The following is a 19,968-nucleotide window of genomic DNA, read 5'->3' as shown; positions in this document are numbered from 1 at the left end:
TACATCACTTGTTAAACACGATTTGCACCCGTAATAAGGTTTGCAAGTCCTTATTACGCACACACATCGTATCCCCTCGTTAGTACAATGACCATCTTGCTCGATGATATTCGCAACGCAACATAATCACAAACATAACACAATCGTATATTAAAAAATATCCACGTATTAATATACACGTTAGTCCACCTATCAATTAAGGCACTAACCAAATTCCCATTCCGACCCGTAATCCTACAAGTCCCGCAACAAATTAAGCACACACAAAAGTCTAAGTCTAGGCACCTATCTCAAGTCACCTAAATCCCTTAGACCATGCTCTGATACCACTTGTAACGACCCAACTCGTTAACCATCCGAAAATGTGCCATAAATTTTTTTTTCGGAATTGCCCATCTGGACGGCGTCCAAAAGCTTGGACGGTGTCCAGCACTTAAGACTGGGACGGTGTCCAACCATCTGGGACGGCGTCCAGATGTACTAAAACATTCTGATCAGTTTACAAACACACGCGGGCGAAAAACCCGTTTCCCGACACTTTTGAACCAAAACACTTTCACAATATATTACAATAGTTTAAACTAAGAGTTTTTCATAATAAAAACCGAGTTTTACAACACCGGGCCCACATCGACCCAAAATACCACAAGTGACTATTTCGACCCATTAGTTTATACAAAAACATAGACCGAGCATGGGATTGGGGACACGCTACCCAATCCTAATCAAATCCAAAAGCAAGTCTTCTAAGGCAAACTACGCAAGTCCACTAGTCCCCGCGCTTACCCGAGCCACCGCATCCAAGCAATCTATAAAAATGTAAACAACGAGAGGGTAAGCTAATGCTTAGTGAGTGAAAATATACTACATACATATATATGTATAAAATGGACACGCCACAATAATAATCAAATAGCGCATACCGATGCATCCAAGTATAAGGCAAGCTAAACCTAGCATACCGCACGTTCACTAAGCACAAGCTAACAACACCAACAATATAGTAAGTTTGCAAACAACGTTGCGAACAATGCCAATAAGCTACAACCAGAAGGTTAGCTACATCACGTCAATACAACATTATACGTATACAATATATATATAACAACGTGTAAAACTCCCAAGGTTAACCATAACGCTATGGTGCTACCGGCTCATGGTTCACACCATACGCAATTGAGTCATACTATTTTATAGTGCTATCGGCTCGTGGTTTACACTCGATGCTACCGACTCGTGGTTCACATCAATTATTTTATAGCGCTACCGGCTCGTGGTTCACACTCGATGCTACCGGCTCGTGGTTCACATCAATTATTTTATAGTGCTACCGGCTCGTGGTTCACACTCGATGCTACCGGCTCGTGGTTCACATCAATTATTTTATAGTGCTACCGGCTCGTGGTTCACACTCGATGCTACCGGCTCGTGGTTCACATCAATTATTTTATAGTGCTACCAGCTCGTGGTTCACACTCGATGCTACCGGCTCGTGGTTCACATCCTATCACACACACACACATTATGGCACTACCGGCTCGATGGTTCATACCATAACATTCACAAATAAATACGCCATATACACATACGTATAATTATTCCACTCACGATACTACCCTTCGTCATTGGGGTTATATCTAAGTCTGCATCACAATGTTAGCCCTTCGCCATTGGGGTTATATAATCCACATCATACCGCGTGTGATAATGTACACACAAATTGTGTACCCCGCCAAAGGTGGCCAATCAAAATGCACAACCATGCCAATTGGACCTATACACAAGTCCATCAAATCTACCTATATGTGAAGTGAGCTCTATAACCAAGAAACACTTCACCCCGACCCGCACCCATCCTACACATACATATGCACATAGGATATTAACACTCACCTTGTCGCCTTAATGAATGCTTCCAAATAAACTGCCACGCGCCAATGGAAAGTACCTATTCCATTATCACAAATACAACAACACAATTAGGGTTGACTTACAAACCAACCCAATTTACCCTTAGTGCAATTTCGACCCAAATGCACTTCCAAGCACAAACCGCGCCATAACTAACCAATAATCACTAACACGAGTGAAAATAGTCCTAACACACTAATTAAACCCGAACACAAGTGTTAAACACGGGTCATACCCATTTTGACACCAAAACCCTAATTTTGACCCATTTTAAAATTAGTTAACCAAACTCACCCAAAAAGGGTTCCATCACTTCCATAATCACTAATCCAAGTGATTAAACTCCAAATCAAAGCCTAATCAAGGCCAAAACGTCAACCGACCCAAAACCCGCCAAGTGACAAGAATAACAAGTCACTATAAACCCATTTCATCACCTAAAAGGGTTTCACAACAAACTAACTCAAAACCCTAACTTGAATATCAAATTTAACAAATGAAATTCGAAGTTTGAGCTTACCAATACCACCACAACGTAGCTAGGAGCGAGATGAATAACTTTAGAACCCAAGTTTTTGCGAGAATCCGACTCCTTCTTCTCCAAATCAACCTATCACTCTCTAAAACCCTTGCTCTCTCACTAAAAATGGTTGAGAGTGTTTTGTTGGTGAAGATAGGGTTGAATGAGCTCAACCTTTTCCCATTTGTGGCTTAAAACCGGTCACCATGTGAAAAGACCAACATACCCCTCTAAAAATCTTGAAATCCCACAGCTGGCCCGACAGACACATGGGACGGCGTCCCAAATTCTTGGACGGCGTCCCGTCCTTCTTTGCTGGACGGTGTCCCGAAGGTTTGGACGGCGTCCCGAATAACTAAAATGTCAGAAACAGAAATAGGGTCTTACACTGATGCATGAGTTAGTATAATATAATGACACTTGATCAACGTGATTATATTACAGTAGGTCATGCTGAGTTTCTATATGGAACGTGATGATTCACAGATCATAACGTCATCATGTGCTATGTTACACGACTCTTACATTCTACTTAATCTCCAAACAAATCAAGAACATAATTTCTTAATAGCTCTATTCTCAGTGATTCTGGTAATTTGACAAATCAAATCGTGTTATTACGTTCTTTCTTGTTTAGAACATTAAGTTCATTCGAAACTCCATACTTACGAATTCTGGACCATTACTCACTTTACTAGAGGTCGAGAGGAGAATAAAAAGCAAAGAGCTCCAAAATATAAGAGAAAATATAAAGCCCAATAACAACACGGAGGTTACAAACCATGGATATTAATACGAATAGAAATATAAAGACACGGTATAATTAAGAATAGTATCATCTCAAGGTAATAGTAGAAGTAACAGATTTTTTTGGTGGAAGATTGAAAAGAAGGATGACAGAAATGATAATTAGGAAAATATCAAGGATTAGAACTGGATTAAGCATTTTCACAATCTTTTGGATGTATGAACTAAGAAAGAAAATATAGGAATGGTGAAATTGATGGAACAAAAAAGTTTAATTTATAATAGAAATATCAGACAGAGTAATCGAGACAGATCACCGTATTTAATTATAGAGATCTTAATTTCCTTACTCGCCGAAGAATCAAATCTTTGAGATTTCAAATATTTTCTTTAAATCCCCTGAATTCCGGAATTCAACTAGGACAACATCAAAAGTTAAGACGAAACTTTATTTATTCATTTCACTCTTTTGTGATAGCTTCATTCGTGCTCTTAGAATAATCGAATTGTTTTATCCATATTACTCAATGATAATAAAACTCTATTTATCAACTCATATTCGTCATGAAAACATTTTTATTGTTAGCCATAACCACCTCACTCAAATTTCGGGACGAAATTTCTTTAACGGGTAGGTACTGTGACGACCCGAAAATTTCCGACCAAATTTAAACTAAATCTTTATATGATTTCGACACGATAAGCAAAGTCTGTAATGTTGAGTCTTAAAATTTTTAACTGTATTCATATATTCAATTACCCTTCGACTATTTCCAACGATTCACGAACCTTTGATTGTAAACAGAAATGTAGATATAAATAATTATATATGTAAATAATTATATATAATAGTTTAAATACATTAATGAACTATTGTGTGATTTGGTTATTATGAAAGATAACTTAAAATAACTAAAACTTGTTATTTTGAATATATAGAGTATATTGACTATAACTTATTTCGAACATAATTTGTCAACGTTAACAAAGTATTAAATATATAATATTATACCTTGAGTTTGTTTGTTTCAATATATAATTAATATATTTATCTATATAATAAAACTTAATATTTAAAAGATAATTATATATATAATAGCTGGAATATATATATGATATCTATACATAAATAATACTATATTGTTAAGAGGTATAAATATTAAATATATATAGTATAAAGTATATAAATATTAAATATTGCATAACTAATAAATTGTGATATTAATATATGTAATTACAAGTTAAATACAATTATTATATCAATATTATTATTAATACTTTTATTATTATTATGGATGTTAATATTAATATTAAATATTAATATCTGTATTATTAATATTATTATCAATATAAAATATATAGATGTGAAATTCGATATAGGTAACTTGTTATATCTTAATTATTACTTGTATTATTATTAGATATTATTATTACTTTCATCATTAAAAATCATTATTTTTATCATTAGTAATATTATTATTATTATTATTATCATTTTATAATAATTATTATAATTATCATTATTTATTATTATTAATTTTAGTATTATTATTATTAATATTATTAACAATTATTATATCAATATTATTATTAATACTTTTATTATTATTATGGATGTTAATATTAAAATTAATATCTGTATTATTAATATTATTATCAATATAAAATATATAGATATGAAATTGGATACAAGTAACTTGTTATATCTTAATTATTACTTGTATTATTATTAGATATTATTATTACTTTCATCATTAAAAATCATTATTTTTATCATTAGTAATATTATTATTATTATTATTATCATTTTTATAATAATTATTATAATTATCATTATTTATTATTATTAATATTAGTATTATTATTATTAATATTATTAGTACTATTATTATATGTTATTAATTATTAATTATTAATATTAAATTAAAATAGATAATATAAATCAGATATATATATATATATATATATATATATATATATATATATATATATATATATATATATATATATATATATATATATATATATATACGCGTGATATCTATATCTTTATCATATTTTATTTTTTTCTGTTTTTTTCCTATACGCTTGTGAACTCTTGTCGACCATTGCAACACAACAATACGAATCTGTGATTCACCAGTGTTTCCACTTCAATTATCAGTCCGCTTTATATATTAAACATTGCATTTGTGGAAATCAAAAAGCCAAAATATAGATAAAAAAAACCGCCCGACACTCTGTTGCAATTTTTTTTACCAAAACTTGAATTCAAAATCAATCTCAAAATCCATTAATGCAGGATTGTTAGGAATCTCGTACTCTAACTATATGCAAATTTTCATACCTCAATTCGCTATATCAAGAATGAATTTGAGAGTCAAAGATTTGGTTTTAAAAAGTCAAACTGTGATCTATGATCAAATTAAAAATTTCTGTGATGATTTGATTTAAATGGATGATTTCAATAGTTTCTATTAATGATTTACAAACTATTTCATGTTATAACCTTTAGCTATATCATTATAAATTGCGAAAATCAAATTTTTTATTTATTTATTCAGCGTCGAAGGAAGGAGCTGTATTTTTTTTTTTTTTTTTGTTAATCAAGAACACATGTTATTGTTATCTAATTATTTTCGAGTCTTAAACACAACCATAGATTCATTATTAGTGTTATTGTGGCTAACTGGTCGAAATTATTTGATGATGATGAAGAAGATAGAACATGAGAATAGGAATAAATAAAGTTATACGCGTAATAAATTAGAAAAACTAGGCTGGAGGAATGGTTAAGGGATGGTGTCGGGTTTCGAGAGGTCGGGGGTTCGAGTCCCTGGAGTGGCTGTATTCTTTTTAGGCCGATTTTCTTGAGGTAGTCTCATTTTATTATTATTATTATTATTATTATTATTATTATTATTATTATTATTATTATTATTATTATTATTATTATTATTATTATTATTATTATTTACTATCATTATGTTAGTTGTTATTATTAATTAGAGGATTATTGTTATTATTAATGTAAATTATGATATTATTATTATTACTAGTATTATCAATTAAATTTTTTAGTATTATCATGACTAACATTATTATTATTAGTAGTATTATTATTGTAGTTATCATCATTAATATGATTATGAACATGTTAACAACATTCATGTTACGAAATTTATAATAAAAGTGATATGATAAAAATTATGGAAAATGGTTATAATTAAATGAATACAAGTACAATTATGAAAACGATTATGAATTTAAGTTATAAAATATATAGTCATAAGTAAGTATTAGTATTATTATTAGTAGTATTATTATCATTTTAGTTAAAAAGATAAATATTAGTGTTATTATTATTATTAGTAAATCATTATTATTATCAAAACTATTTTTTTAAACAAATAAATATTCTGTGCATAAAATATACTTATTACATATATTCTAATTATATTAATATTTTACATAACTATATATATAAAACCTATTAATATTATTTATATAAATACTTACATATAACAAATTATTGATTTTTAAATATAACACTAAACAAGTATATATATAAATATGGATACATTAATATAACTATATAGATTTTAATCATTTTAAAATATATATACAAAATAAATATATATAACATATAATTTAAGATATAATATAAGTATATGTTTTTAAATGGAATTTAATATAAATTCTATATAACTACAAATATATGTAAATAATATATATTAATAAATAAATTATGTGATTTCCATTATATGTTTTAATATATATATATATATATATATATATATATATATATATATATATATATATATATATATATATATATATATATATATATATATATATATATATATATATATATATATATATATATATATATATGCCCGTACCACACATAGGCATGGATAAAAACACATGCTTAAACATACATACATATAGAAACATTCGCAGATGTCGTCATATATATTTTTACTACAAAATACATTAAGTGAGTTTCATTTGCTCCCTTTTTAAATGTTTTTGCAATATATATTTTTGGGACTGAGAATACATACGCTGTTTTTATAATTGTTTTACGAAATAGACACAAGTAATCAAAAATACATTCTATGGTTGGATTATCGAATCGAATATGCCCCTTTTTAGCTTGGTAGCCTAAGAATTGGGGAACATCACTAATTTTGAGAATTAGTGCACCCCTAATTGACGCGAATCCTAAAGGTAGATATACGAGAACTAACAACCCCCATTCTGGAATTTGGAATGCTTTAGTACTTCGAAATTTATCATGTCCGATGGGTGTCCCGGACTGATGGGGATATTCTATATGCATCTTGTTAATGTCGGTTACCAGGTGTTCAATCCATATGAATGATTTTTATCTCTATGCAGTTTGCGAAATGCCTGATATGAGATGTATGTTTATGAAAATGAAAATGAAATCTTGTGGTCTATTAAAATAATGGAAATGATTATTTATGATAAACTAATGAACTCACCAACCTTTTGGTTGACACTTGAAAGCATGTTTATTCTCAGATTTGAAAGAAATCTTCTGCTCTGCATTTGCTCATTTTAGAGATATTACTTGGAGTCATTCATGACATATTTCAAAAGACGTTGCATTCGAGTCGTTGAGTTCATCAAGATTACTATTAAGTCAATTATAGTTGGATATATTATGGAATGGTATGCATGCTGTCAACTTTCGATGAAATGAAAGTTTGTCTTTTAAAAACGAATGCAATGTTTGTAAAAATGTATCATATAGAGGTCAAGTACCTCGCGATGTAACCAAATGTAATGTATTCGTCCAGATGGATTAGGACGGGTCACTACACGAGTGTTCGATGGGACATTTTTCCTTGATCCACTCAAACAACTTGGAAAGAGGCATAGTTCTAACATTCATGGGTGGGAACGATTTTTTTCCCCCAGTGTGTACCATGACATGTCGACAACATACCAAACTTTATAGTAGACATCAATCCAAGGATCCATTTTTGTGTAGTAAAAAGAGTGATATGTGAGAATGAAAAGACTGATACAATAAAAATACCAAGTATATGTGTGTTTATATAGACTAGTAGGGATTAATAAACCGGCATTATGATAACCGGTTTCAGAAAAAGCTGTCAAAGAACAGTAAAAGCTGAAAAATAATGAATGGTAAGACTGAAACTGGCATTATGATAGCCGATTTCAGAAAAAGCTATCAAAGAACGGTAAAAGCTGATAAATAATGAATGGTAAGACTGAAACCGAAATTATGATAGCCGGTTTATGTTATGTTATGGTTATAAAAGTACATTATGACAGTTGCATAAACACATGTTGAACATGGAACCGAGGTACATTTCAATTGACGTATACTACGGCTGCGATTTTGAAGATGCGACAAAATTCTCAGGAGGCGAGAAGACTACATTTGATAATGTTGATGTTCGTGGCTTTAATATGCAAAAGTTGAATGAATTTCTTCGAGAAAATTTACCGGAAAATCCAGATTCAATGGACATATATTATTATAAACAAGGTATAGCTCAACCTAAAACATTGTGATTTGAAGAAGAGTGGTATACATTAGTTGGGAAAGCATGTTTACTTTCTGAAAAAAATGAGTTGTATGTTTTATTTGGCGTTTTTGAAGACGCACTTGAGTTCGGTAGGATTTATGATAGTTATGGTGAATACTATAATGCATAAGCTTAGTTGTAATAGGTTTGAGTTATTATTATTATTATCTTTCTCTTTTTCCCTATAGCCGGTTTCATTATTATCATTGTCATTATTACGAACAACACTTTTATTGAAAACATAAGTACGGTTACAACAACATAACTACGCTTAATCCTAAAATTAAAAGTTTAAAAAAATAAAAAAGTCCTAAAATTACTTATTAATCCTAAAAATTACTTATTTAAAATAACAACAATTTAACGGCCATAGCGAGTCGGAGATCCCGATTCATGCGAAGACGTATCATCATCTCGACCGTTCGAAGCGGGAAGGCTCCACACGTTTCTACAGTACAAAGTGATACATTTGTTCGTCAGTTTGGCCTTTCCGACCATTCGTTCCCACACGGCTTCAGATCGAAATTCCTTGAACAAATCCGTGACCTCGTCACAATACCAAACGTCGGCGGCTTTGCAATCTACCCTATCGCGTATAAAGCTTAGTACGCGTTCTACATCGAAGCCGGTAACATCTAGAGCTTCGAACAATTGTGTGTACCCGTCGTACCAATACTAGCGGTTATCAGAAAGCTCACTGTTGTGATGGACGTCGAGGCTGATCAAGCAACGATTTGCCATATTTTTTTTAGTTGTGAATGTGTATAAAATAATAGGGAAAAGAGAGAATTTTGTGTAAATGTGTGTGTAAAAAATGAAATTGTGAGTGTTTTTATATAGAGATATAGAAATGTGTTAAAAAAAACTTTATAAATAACTCTATAAAACTCAAACAATGACATGATAGATTGCAGCTTTACAGTAATAAAACACTGAAAAATCTGGAAAAATCAGGGTCCAAACCGGCAATTCATTTGCCGGTTTGCAGTAAACATCATATCTGTCAGGTACGTACTACGTATATATACAGTTAGGGTTTAGGAGGGCTCAAACCGGCAAATGAAACGCCGGTTTGCCCTTACACTGACAAACAGATGATTTAAATACCGGTTTACCTATTTCTATAAAAAAAAAAAAATTTGAAAAACCATTTCTGTAATTACTCTTCAAAAAAAAAAAAAATCATTTAAAAAAAAATTCATGATGGTAAGAATTCATTTACCATATTACTAAAAAAAAAAAAAAAAAAAAAAAAAAAAATCAAACTGGTAATATATAAATACAGTTGTCATGTTAAGGCTTTGTATCAATAATATTAAGCTCTACACACTTATTTGATGGTATGAGACAAACAACTTTTCTAACATCGCTAGCAGTTACCTTCTTCTCAAATGAAGAAGTCGTTTAGACATTGAATTATCAAGAGTTCAATGGCAGGAACAAATTATTGTATTTACATATATATAAAAGCCATATATAGGTGTTTATACACTATATGGTTAAAAACACATACATCTATGAAAGAAACAAACGGATCGATAACAGTATACCTTTTAGACCTTCACTAACGGGAGCGTGCTCCCTCCCAATTTATCCAACATGCCTCATAACCATGGCGTGCTCACACAAGAAAGTGTGACGTGCGTGCTTGGAGCACGGGATAAAATTGTGGGGTGCTGAATTTTAATTGGTTGAATTTTTTATTAATTTTTATCCACTATTTTACCCAACTTCCAATCATATTTTAACATATCACTCAACACGCCCCTCCCCTACTCATCAACACGCCCATTTTGTCCGCCATTGTTAAAAATGCTCTTAGAGATCTTAAGTTCTTGGTTTGTCACTGCGGGTACGTAACATTATTAGTCGTTATTCCTAAAGCTTACCAAATCAAGGGTTTTCATTAGAAGCTATTTTAGAACATCCCTCTATGGATAATATCTTAAAATTTACAATAAACCAACAAAAAAGTCATTACTATTTCAGGTATTTAAAAGATCGGAATCAGAATTCAGAATCATCATTAATATAAACGCATAAAAAAATCACTTGAATTCCGAATTTTCTTTTTATTAAACCACACGTTACCTTATCCTTTTTTCTCGCCCTTGTTTCCCTTGACGTGGAGGTAAAACTTTCACTTTTTAAAACTTTTTGAAAGGGTGAAAAATCTAAGTATGACATGTCGGTATCAAATTTTGAAAGTGTATTGTCCAGTTTCTAAGTTCAATGATAACATAAGTGCTTACATTATTTGATTCTTCAATAATATCTTATTATTTACCATGATTTAACCTTTTATGCTAAACATATATTTTTTGCCATTTATCTCAAAGCAAAGTTTCAACTTTTAAGCCTCGAACCTTCGTGATTATCTTTTGACTTTCAAGTATTGAACTAGTAATTTACACATGATATCTTGTAACACCCCGTTCCAAACAAGTAATGGGATATGATGTGATATTCTTATTATTTTTTTAAAAGACAACTAACATGATGTCATATTCAATGATTAAAGTTCACAACGATGTAGGATGTCAAGATAGCATTGTAAGAAATGTACGGAGATCTGTACATGGATAAGTAGTTAAAGATCTCAAAATCGATAATATGTGCCCAAGTCTCCACGATGTCTACTTATACAATTCATAAAATTTGAATCGTGATCTATATTCATTCAATATCCCAAGCCCATTTTTAAATTTATAAATACATTTACTATTTATCTTTTGTATTTTATGGACCAAAAACTATAAATAGTGCATTATGTTTATTTTCTTTGTAAGTCTTATAGTTATGGCTTTGGATATGTAAATATGGCATCTTGTAGGGGTGTGACTAATTAAAGTTCGACTCGTTAAAAGCTCGATTCGAGTTGAACTTAAACGAGTTTGAACATATTTTGGAGCTAGTATAGTAAAAGTAAACGAGCTCGAGCTTATTACATCGAGCTTGAACAAGTATTACATCGAGCTTGAACAAGCTCGAGATCTTAAATCGGTATTTCATTTCCCTACATTTATCATTATTTATAAAAATATAATTAGAATATATAAATATAAATATATTGCATAATAATAACTATTGTATACGTAAACGAGTCCAACTCGAATCGAACTTCAAATCGTGGTCAAACTTTGATAATTTCATACAAATCGAACGAGCTCTTTGATAAAATCTCTTATCAATAGTACATAAACAACTCATAAGTTTCAGGGAAAATGGCACCAAAATGCATCGAACTTTCATCAAAATTCTATTGTATGCATTCAACTTTCAAAAGTCCTATTGTATGCATTCAACTTTGTATTTTCTCCTATTGTATGCATCCTGTCACCCTTGTATCCGGTTACCGGTTACTATTTGGGTTTCTTTACGTGATTGGTCCCTTGACTTAACACTTGTTAAATTTTTCCGTTAAGTCAAATTGAATCTTCAATTGTATCCAAGCAAGTAACCTGCAACCTGCAATTTAGATATTTAACCTGCAAAATTCATTTGTTCGATTTGATGATTTGCAAACCGATTTGCAAACCCCATGTGTTCGATTTGACGATTTACGGATCCAACTTTATTTATTTAACCTGCAAAACCCATATGAAATTCTTGAAATTCATCATCTTCATTGTCACTATTATAAACATATAAACATGAAATCACGCTTTAAACATATGAACATGAAATCCAAAATTGATTTCTGAAGCGTTTTTTGGGTGATGATTTATACATAAGAGTTATTTAAAAACATCCATCAAACACTCGACACTATCCTTTAACACCTGGAAATCACAGAAACACTCCAATTGATTTGTTGACTTTTGTTGACTCGTGAATCGTGATGAACATTAGATCTGAGATTTTTTTTTCTTTTTTTTTTTATTCGATTGAAGGTTTAAAAAGCTTAAACCAATATCAGGAACTCAGATCTATGTTAAAATCGTTCTAAGAATGGCTAGATTGTTCCGAGGACCAAATTGGTATGAGTTTTCGGTTAAGAAGAAGAACACGAACTGGATAGTCATGAATCTGAGTTTGGTGATCGAATCATATGAATGTAGAGTGTTCGGTTTAGCTTTAGGAGCACAGATTTGGATTTAATAAGTGTAAACTTTCAACATTTTTTTGATTTGAGATTTTGAGATGTGATAATGTTGAAGAACACCGGTACTATGCATACATAAAAGCTGAATACGAATCTATTTATATTTTGTTGATTTGTAGTTCTTGATTTTGATTTGGAAAAATAAAATAAAAAAATACTCCTATATCAAATTGAGGTTTATATAGAATTTATGATTGTGATATTGGTAGGATGAATGAAGATAATGAACTTCAAGAAGAGAAGGTTAAAATATGAATGTATGTGAATGAAATTGTTGAAGAAGATGAAAGGTTAAAATGAGGGACCAATAGCCTCTAAAATAAACATAAATAACTAGTATCTAATTATTTGATAAACATTAGGGACTAATGATGTAATTTTGTTTACTAGGTGACTGAAAGTTTACCTCCTATAATAAGTCAAATGCATACAATAGGAGAAAATACAAAGTTGAATGCATACAATAAGACTTTTGAAAGTTGAATGCATATAATAGGATTTTGATGAAAGTTCAATGCATTTTGGTGCCATTTTCCCTAAGTTTCATGGCATTATGCAGTAGTCTGCAAACACCATTGCCCTTCCGTTAATTAGTAAGCATTTTTCAAACTCGTTGTTATAAGTTGATGGAGCCAAGTACAAATTTTGCATTCTATCATTCTATGTTAATATTTTTCCAAAATGCCAAATTCTACCATTAGAGTCAACTCCACCATTCGAACCCTACTTACAAAAACGATTCTGATGATTTTGTTTCTGAATTATAACCTCGTGTCCTTGGTGAATGGAATTAATTTCCGTACTAATGTCCCAACCCAAAGAAAAATATGTCAAATTCGAGACTAACTCGACAGTTTCTGTTGTCATGTTTTGTTTAACGTACACTTGGCAACGAAATATTACTTAATTTATCGTTTCATTCTCATATATCTTCCAAATTAGATGTTTAATCAGCCATCTTAAACATAAGTGTATCCACATTACTTGATAAAAATTTGTATGACTGGTGTTGAAGATAATGTAGGGCTAGGCAGCACCAGTTCCAGTTGATGGGTCCCACCCAGGAGGTTTGATGTTCGGCCAATCACCCCGGCATCCCAAGCGTATGTAAAGACCCTTCTTACCTACGATAAATTTCCATTAGAGTTGAAGACTCATCTTAAACACTAACTGAATTATACTGTGTACATAGTAGGGATAAAATACGCACCTGGAAGCTTTTTATCAGACAAGATTAACTGTTTAAGGGCACTTAATGTAGCCTGTGCTACACTCTTCGAGTAGTCGGGATCCCAACAACCACCTAACTTAACCACCACATCAGCATTGGCGAAACCCTGACTGCGACTTTGCATGTTTATTCTTGCTTCTTCTTTTGCTGCTGCTTCATCTAAAACGAATTAAAGAAGTATGCATTTCAGTAGTTGCAGATACAGATGGTAAAATGGGCGGGTCAGACTGGATGATGGCAGTGATGAAAACAGTTTCAAGTCAGTACAATAACTTTTCGGTGTATTGAAAAGGTTCGGATCATGTTGAACCGCTGAATTGTACTACTGTTTGCCCACGATTCTTGAAAAAAAAGACAAATATGCTTAACATGATCATATTAATTTAATTATTATCTGATCTTCAGAATACAATAATTTCGAAGGTTATAGGTATGTTAATAAAATATTGATAAGTAAATAGCTTCCAAAATATGATTTGACATAAATTGTGTTATTTCAATTGATTGTCTAATCATAAGAATATGAATATGATTTAGGAGGCTTTATGCATTGAAACCAAACATCGGGTGATTTTCAACCCATGTAAACCATTTGACGTTTTCCCTCTTTAGCTAACTTATAATAGTTGCACTTTTGACCTAATAGAGATAAGCACAAGTTGATTTGATCACTTCATAAATGGGTCAAAATTACCACCCTTAGTTGCAGGTAGATGTGTAAGCCAAGACGCCAAGTCACTTGAGCTCGATTGTAACTTATTAGGCTCGAAACAAACCGAGCTTAAGCTCTTTGAATTTAAAGAGGCTCATTTACAGATACAGATCCCATCTTTCGTTTTGGGATTCTGAGATAATAATTTTGTTCTAAAATCAGCAAAGGAAAACAAGAAAAGTCAAAGGCATCACCTTTAGCTTCAGATTGTGACAGCCAGACTGTAAAGCCGGAGTAAAGATGCCGCCATCGATCACCTCTTGCAGCAGCCCCATGTTGTCCACCTATGGTGGCAACAACCGAACGTATATGACTGCAATTGATAATGATATATTGAGTTATATATTAAGACTTCCATTAAACAGAAGAAGCAAAAAAGACGTTTCACGGAAAATTCCATACCTACTTACGCTTTCCAATATGGCACTTTCAGCTTCTGACACAGCATTTGACCCTTCTGTTATTACCACTAAAAGGTATTACTTGTTAAAACACAATAGTATCTTATTGTTCATAAGGCAACTTGGTTCGAGTCACAAACCATTTTTAATAGGTATCTTATTTAATTATATAAGATGAACCCGAAATCTTGAAATTGGTTTCTTGTTACAATGTGAAGAAAAATCACTTACATGAATCAACTGTTTGCTTAGTAAAAGTCTCAAGTAGCTCTTTTGTGTCGAGTGGTGCATACCTAATAAGTATAAAAAAGGCGAAAGTGTAATTCCGTAATTGTACACAAATAATACTTCCATAGAAACAAGATGCTAGCAAGTCTCGTGATACATTCTACAAAGTCAAGTGACACAAATTTTTATTAAAACGTACCCAAGGCCAACTGCGAGCTCTCGAGATACTTTATAGTTAATTTCAGATGATTCTCCAACTAAATAAACAGACACTCCTTTCAAAAGTTGTGCAACTCCAACAGAAAGTGATTCCCATGTTTCAGTGATATCAGGCCATTTCACTTCTGGATCTTGCTTCTTCAAATTAACAACCAATTGATCGTCGTCTAACAACCTAGGCAGTAATAAATCTGTTGTTAATCATGTTACTTAAACTTAAATTAGTTCCTAATCAGGGAATTCATTCAAGAAACACACCATATTGTTTCAGCTGGTTTTATCTTATCATACAAGCTAATTTCCATTGCAGTTCTAAACGAGCCCTCATATTTCGTTTTAATCGTTAAGTAACTTTCATCGGCATCAACAATCACATCTTTTGAGGTTTGAATGCTTTCACCTCCAATAAACAATCTCAATTCTACCTCATCTGAACCATCAGAAAACTGTCAAGTGTATCAGAAATTGACCAAAAACTCAAATATATTATGTTACATAAACATATATTATATTCACATATCTTCAGCTATCATATTGGATTAGATACATACACACATTCAATTGTGTATGCCTCTAATCCGATATGATAGTGTGTGTGTGTGTGAATTAGATAGTTTAATAGGTAGTAAATTACCTCGTAACTGGTGGTGCTAGTTGACACAGTGGATGAACTGTTGCAGATGAAAGTGTTAGGGTTATTTGAAGGGCGTAGGAGATTAAGTGAATTTGAACGGTGAATTAATGAAGATTGAAATTGAAATGAGAAGTGGACGAAATTAGGTTTTGAAATTGGGGATTTACGGCAAGTAAAATGAGAGGGATTTAGGGAAAGTGGTGATGATAGACTGGTGGCTGTTGTCATGTTTGTTATTGTGTTTACTTGGAAGATAAGGAGGGAACCTTATAAAGCTTTTGAGCTTTTTTTCCCTCTTTTACTAAATTAGTTTTATTTTATTTATTTATTTTCATATGTTATCAGTAACTGTATAGAGACCTGATCAAATCTATTTTTCTTGGCGAAAAGCAAGAATCAAATGGATAAATAGTGGAACAAATCTTCGAAACGGTTAAATGCTCAAATAAATACAACCGATGAACTAACAACCAAAGCTACACAACTATAAGTCTACAACCAATACACAACAAACAAACTCTAACCACCAACTAAGCGAAACTAATAACCATACAAACAAACCATTGACTATATATCAATGTACACCAACACAAACTAAACAATTCAGATCCATCTATGCACGTTGAATCAACCCCAAAACTTCTAGAAAAAAGAGTTAAAGAGACCATACTAGCGCATTAACTACCCACTAAGACTATCTCCAATGGTGATGGGCAAAAGTGGCGTGTTGGGGGTGGAGTGGATGTTTGGTGCTGACGTGACAATCTTGTTGGTAAACTAGAAATAATGGGTTGACGTGTCAAAATATTATTAATATTTAGGTGAAAAAGAGGATAAAAATATTTAAAATATATTAAATATAAATATTAAATAGTATTAAATTACAATAAAAAATGGTTGCACGCCACTTGAATTCTTGTGCTCAAACTAGCACGCCATCTTCATTTGGAGGTGAGCACGCCACATTAGAGGTGTGCTGGTTCAAAATTGAAGTCTAGCACACGCGTAGAAATTGGCCTAAAAGGCATATATATAACCAAAAACTTCTACTTAAAACAATTTTATCATTTCATCATGAGGTAAGAGCTTTTCTAAAACGTTAGTTCTAGTAGTTTATAAATTAATGGACGGAATCAATCATATTGGACTCCATCTATATTGTTTTATAAGCGCCGTCATGGGCAATGTGAAAGCAATCATTTCAGCATAGCTTCTACGGTACGACAGTTTCACCATTAGGTTTATATTTACACAATGAAATTAATTGACCACAACATAATTTTATGCTAAACCGGAGTCTAACTTGCCTGAAAAGACAACAGTCATGTTGTAGTTGTAAGACTGAATATTGGAGGTGGTGATGTGTTTGTACAACAAAGTATAGCAGGTGTATTAAACCAACTAATAATTGGATCAGTTCAGAAACCACCCAACTCTGTTTAACGGACATCAGATGCAAGTATGTTAATTTGTGTTAATGGGTCAACTTAAACCCATCAAGTTTAGTTAGTTGCAGACACCTCTTTTTATATCCATATATCTCATCTACTAAAGCATAACTTTAGACATATAACATACCGTTACAAAGCCCTTGTCAAGGACTACGTTACCATCTAAAAGTAATACTCGTAAATAATAACTATTCGTGTCCAAAGTAACGCGAAAATTGCACCAACACACTTTTTCCAATAGTTCAGTGTACTCATCAAAATTCATGTTGTAAGTAAAAGTGCAACACTAATTATAAACCACTGTTTATTCAAAACACAGTCTACCAACATACTATTAAGTATTCTATTTTATAATCTCATAAAGATCGCATCTTGTTTACAACAATGCAATACACTATTTCGAATTGCTAAATTAGTAGTAATACCCAAATCCTAACTTGTTTTCCATGTTTCCATATACCAAACGTCGGTACTGCATATTACTCACAAACGGTGCTCCACGCCTCAACAACTTTGCAACAGTTGGGTAAGCAGTAAGCCGAAGATTCCTTGATGATGTAATCATACGCCTGCGAGATTCAAGATACCGAAACCCCTCTGAAGTTATCTGGTGACGAAAATCTTTAAACCGCTGATTTGGCATCCTGATTGTATTACTAGCATATTGGGTACCAGCTGCTTCAATTTGAGCGACTGCTGCTGCTGCTGGTTTCGCCCCATCAATCCAACTACGAATCCAGCTGCCGAAATTTCTACCAATTTTAAAATCTCTCTTTTGTACCTCATTCTGAATCTTTAGTGTGACATCAAATACTGTTCTTGTTTTGCTGTGTTACATTAATTAATACATATAAAGAAGATTGAATTAGTATTATTATATCCCGAGACCATAGTCAAAGTCAGCAATTTAATGAATTATGTGGCCATGTATCACTTCTCAGAAAAAAAGATTTTTAGACGTAAAACAAAAAACATTTGTCACTTCTTAAAAAAAGAAGGGCAAATTTCAGTAAAAGGTAACTCTTTTACCTAAATTTCCTATCTTAGGTAATCTATATTTATTTAGAAGTTTAAAGGATTATTTTATCAAATGTTGATTAAAAAAAAAAAAGGAATATCGTTACTTTTAAGTTAGAACTCCATCGAAGAATTAACGATAGTCCATTCTTTTAAAATACACTATATTGATCATTCATTAGCACTTACCTAAGGATAATGAACATATACAAGCCTGATAATTGGCACATCAGTATATGCCGTTAATCTTCTATGATCATATTGTGAACATAACAAAAATTTAGTAAATATGCAGTTCGTAAGAATCATCATTCACGCGATCTTCCATATCCTAGTAAGTGTTTTGCATATGATTTACTTAAAAAAAAAAATGGAGTATTGTTAATTTTTTTAACAATAACTATACTCCTCTTTGATAGAATAATCTTTTAAACGTCAAAATAAACATTAAATTACCTAAAATAAGAAATTGAGTACAGAAGTTCAATATGCAACTAGTCATAATGTTCAGATAAATTGTTATTGTAATGAATATGAAACAAACAACAGTATAATGCTAAATTACTTATCAAGCAAAATTATTTAAACAATATCTCTAACTAAGATTGCTAGATTTAGATATTTCAACAACGGTCCGTACGCTAATTCGATCTGAACATAGCATAACAAAAGATAAACTAAAAATAAGAATTAGTATATACCTATGAAGAAATTGACGGATTTTGGGATGATTAGGGCTAACAAGACGACGTTGAATACGAAGAGCATGCCTGTATGTCCTCTTTAATCCTAAGAAATACGCTGTGCCTAATGCAATTTCCCATAACACCATTGTTGTTTATTGATGTTGAATTAGGGGATATTAGCAACTAATAATTTTATTTATGGTTTCTCTCAGAATACCTAATTTTCCTATTTCGTTTTCTCCAAGGTATCAATAGAGGAGGGTCAATAACTTGTTCACGAAGTATATTTTCATTTACAGTCAAACTGTTTTGTAAATTACAGAATCGGTCCTTTGTGTTTGTGAAATTTCTTTTATCCTTAATTTCAAATTTAAATTACTCATGTTTGTTTTCAACTTAATGAACTTAATAGAATAAACTTAATGTAAAGAGTAAAAAGTGAGTGTTTGTTTTCAATTTATTAAATAAGTCGTGTCTTAAAACAAAAAATTCAAATACATGTGAAATTACAATTTACT

At 31.6% G+C, this 19,968-nt stretch overlaps 2 protein-coding genes across 3 annotated transcripts; both read right to left on the bottom strand.

The window, feature by feature from the left end:
* Positions 1-13,725: 13,725 nt before the first annotated feature.
* Positions 13,726-16,551, bottom strand: LOC139863732 (probable inactive shikimate kinase like 2, chloroplastic). Of its 2 annotated transcripts, none has more exons than XM_071852341.1 (8): positions 16,297-16,551; positions 15,921-16,108; positions 15,643-15,837; positions 15,447-15,508; positions 15,217-15,283; positions 15,009-15,127; positions 14,082-14,261; positions 13,726-13,995 (listed from the first exon to the last, which is right to left on the bottom strand). In XM_071852341.1, exons 1-8 carry the CDS (start codon positions 16,522-16,524, stop codon positions 13,898-13,900), a joined length of 1,137 nt encoding a protein of 378 aa, XP_071708442.1. In that variant the 5' UTR covers positions 16,525-16,551; the 3' UTR covers positions 13,726-13,897. The 2 variants fall into 2 exon arrangements, with proteins under 2 accessions (XP_071708442.1, XP_071708447.1); XM_071852346.1 differs by having other exon boundaries at positions 15,921-16,092; positions 16,297-16,417.
* A 1,419-nt stretch (positions 16,552-17,970) lies between these two features.
* LOC139863724 (uncharacterized) lies at positions 17,971-19,649 on the bottom strand. The gene is made up of 2 exons (XM_071852333.1): positions 19,466-19,649; positions 17,971-18,574 (listed from the first exon to the last, which is right to left on the bottom strand). The coding sequence occupies exons 1-2, from the start codon at positions 19,594-19,596 to the stop codon at positions 18,160-18,162; spliced, it is 546 nt and encodes a 181-aa protein (XP_071708434.1). The 5' UTR covers positions 19,597-19,649; the 3' UTR covers positions 17,971-18,159.
* Between the last annotated feature and the right edge of the window lie 319 nt (positions 19,650-19,968).

This window comes from Rutidosis leptorrhynchoides, chromosome 1 (genome assembly GCF_046630445.1).
Source record: "Rutidosis leptorrhynchoides isolate AG116_Rl617_1_P2 chromosome 1, CSIRO_AGI_Rlap_v1, whole genome shotgun sequence".
Classification (NCBI taxonomy): domain Eukaryota; kingdom Viridiplantae; phylum Streptophyta; class Magnoliopsida; order Asterales; family Asteraceae; genus Rutidosis; species Rutidosis leptorrhynchoides.
The sequence above is the reverse complement of the archived record's forward strand: the minus strand, read 5'-3'. Positions and strand labels throughout refer to the sequence as shown.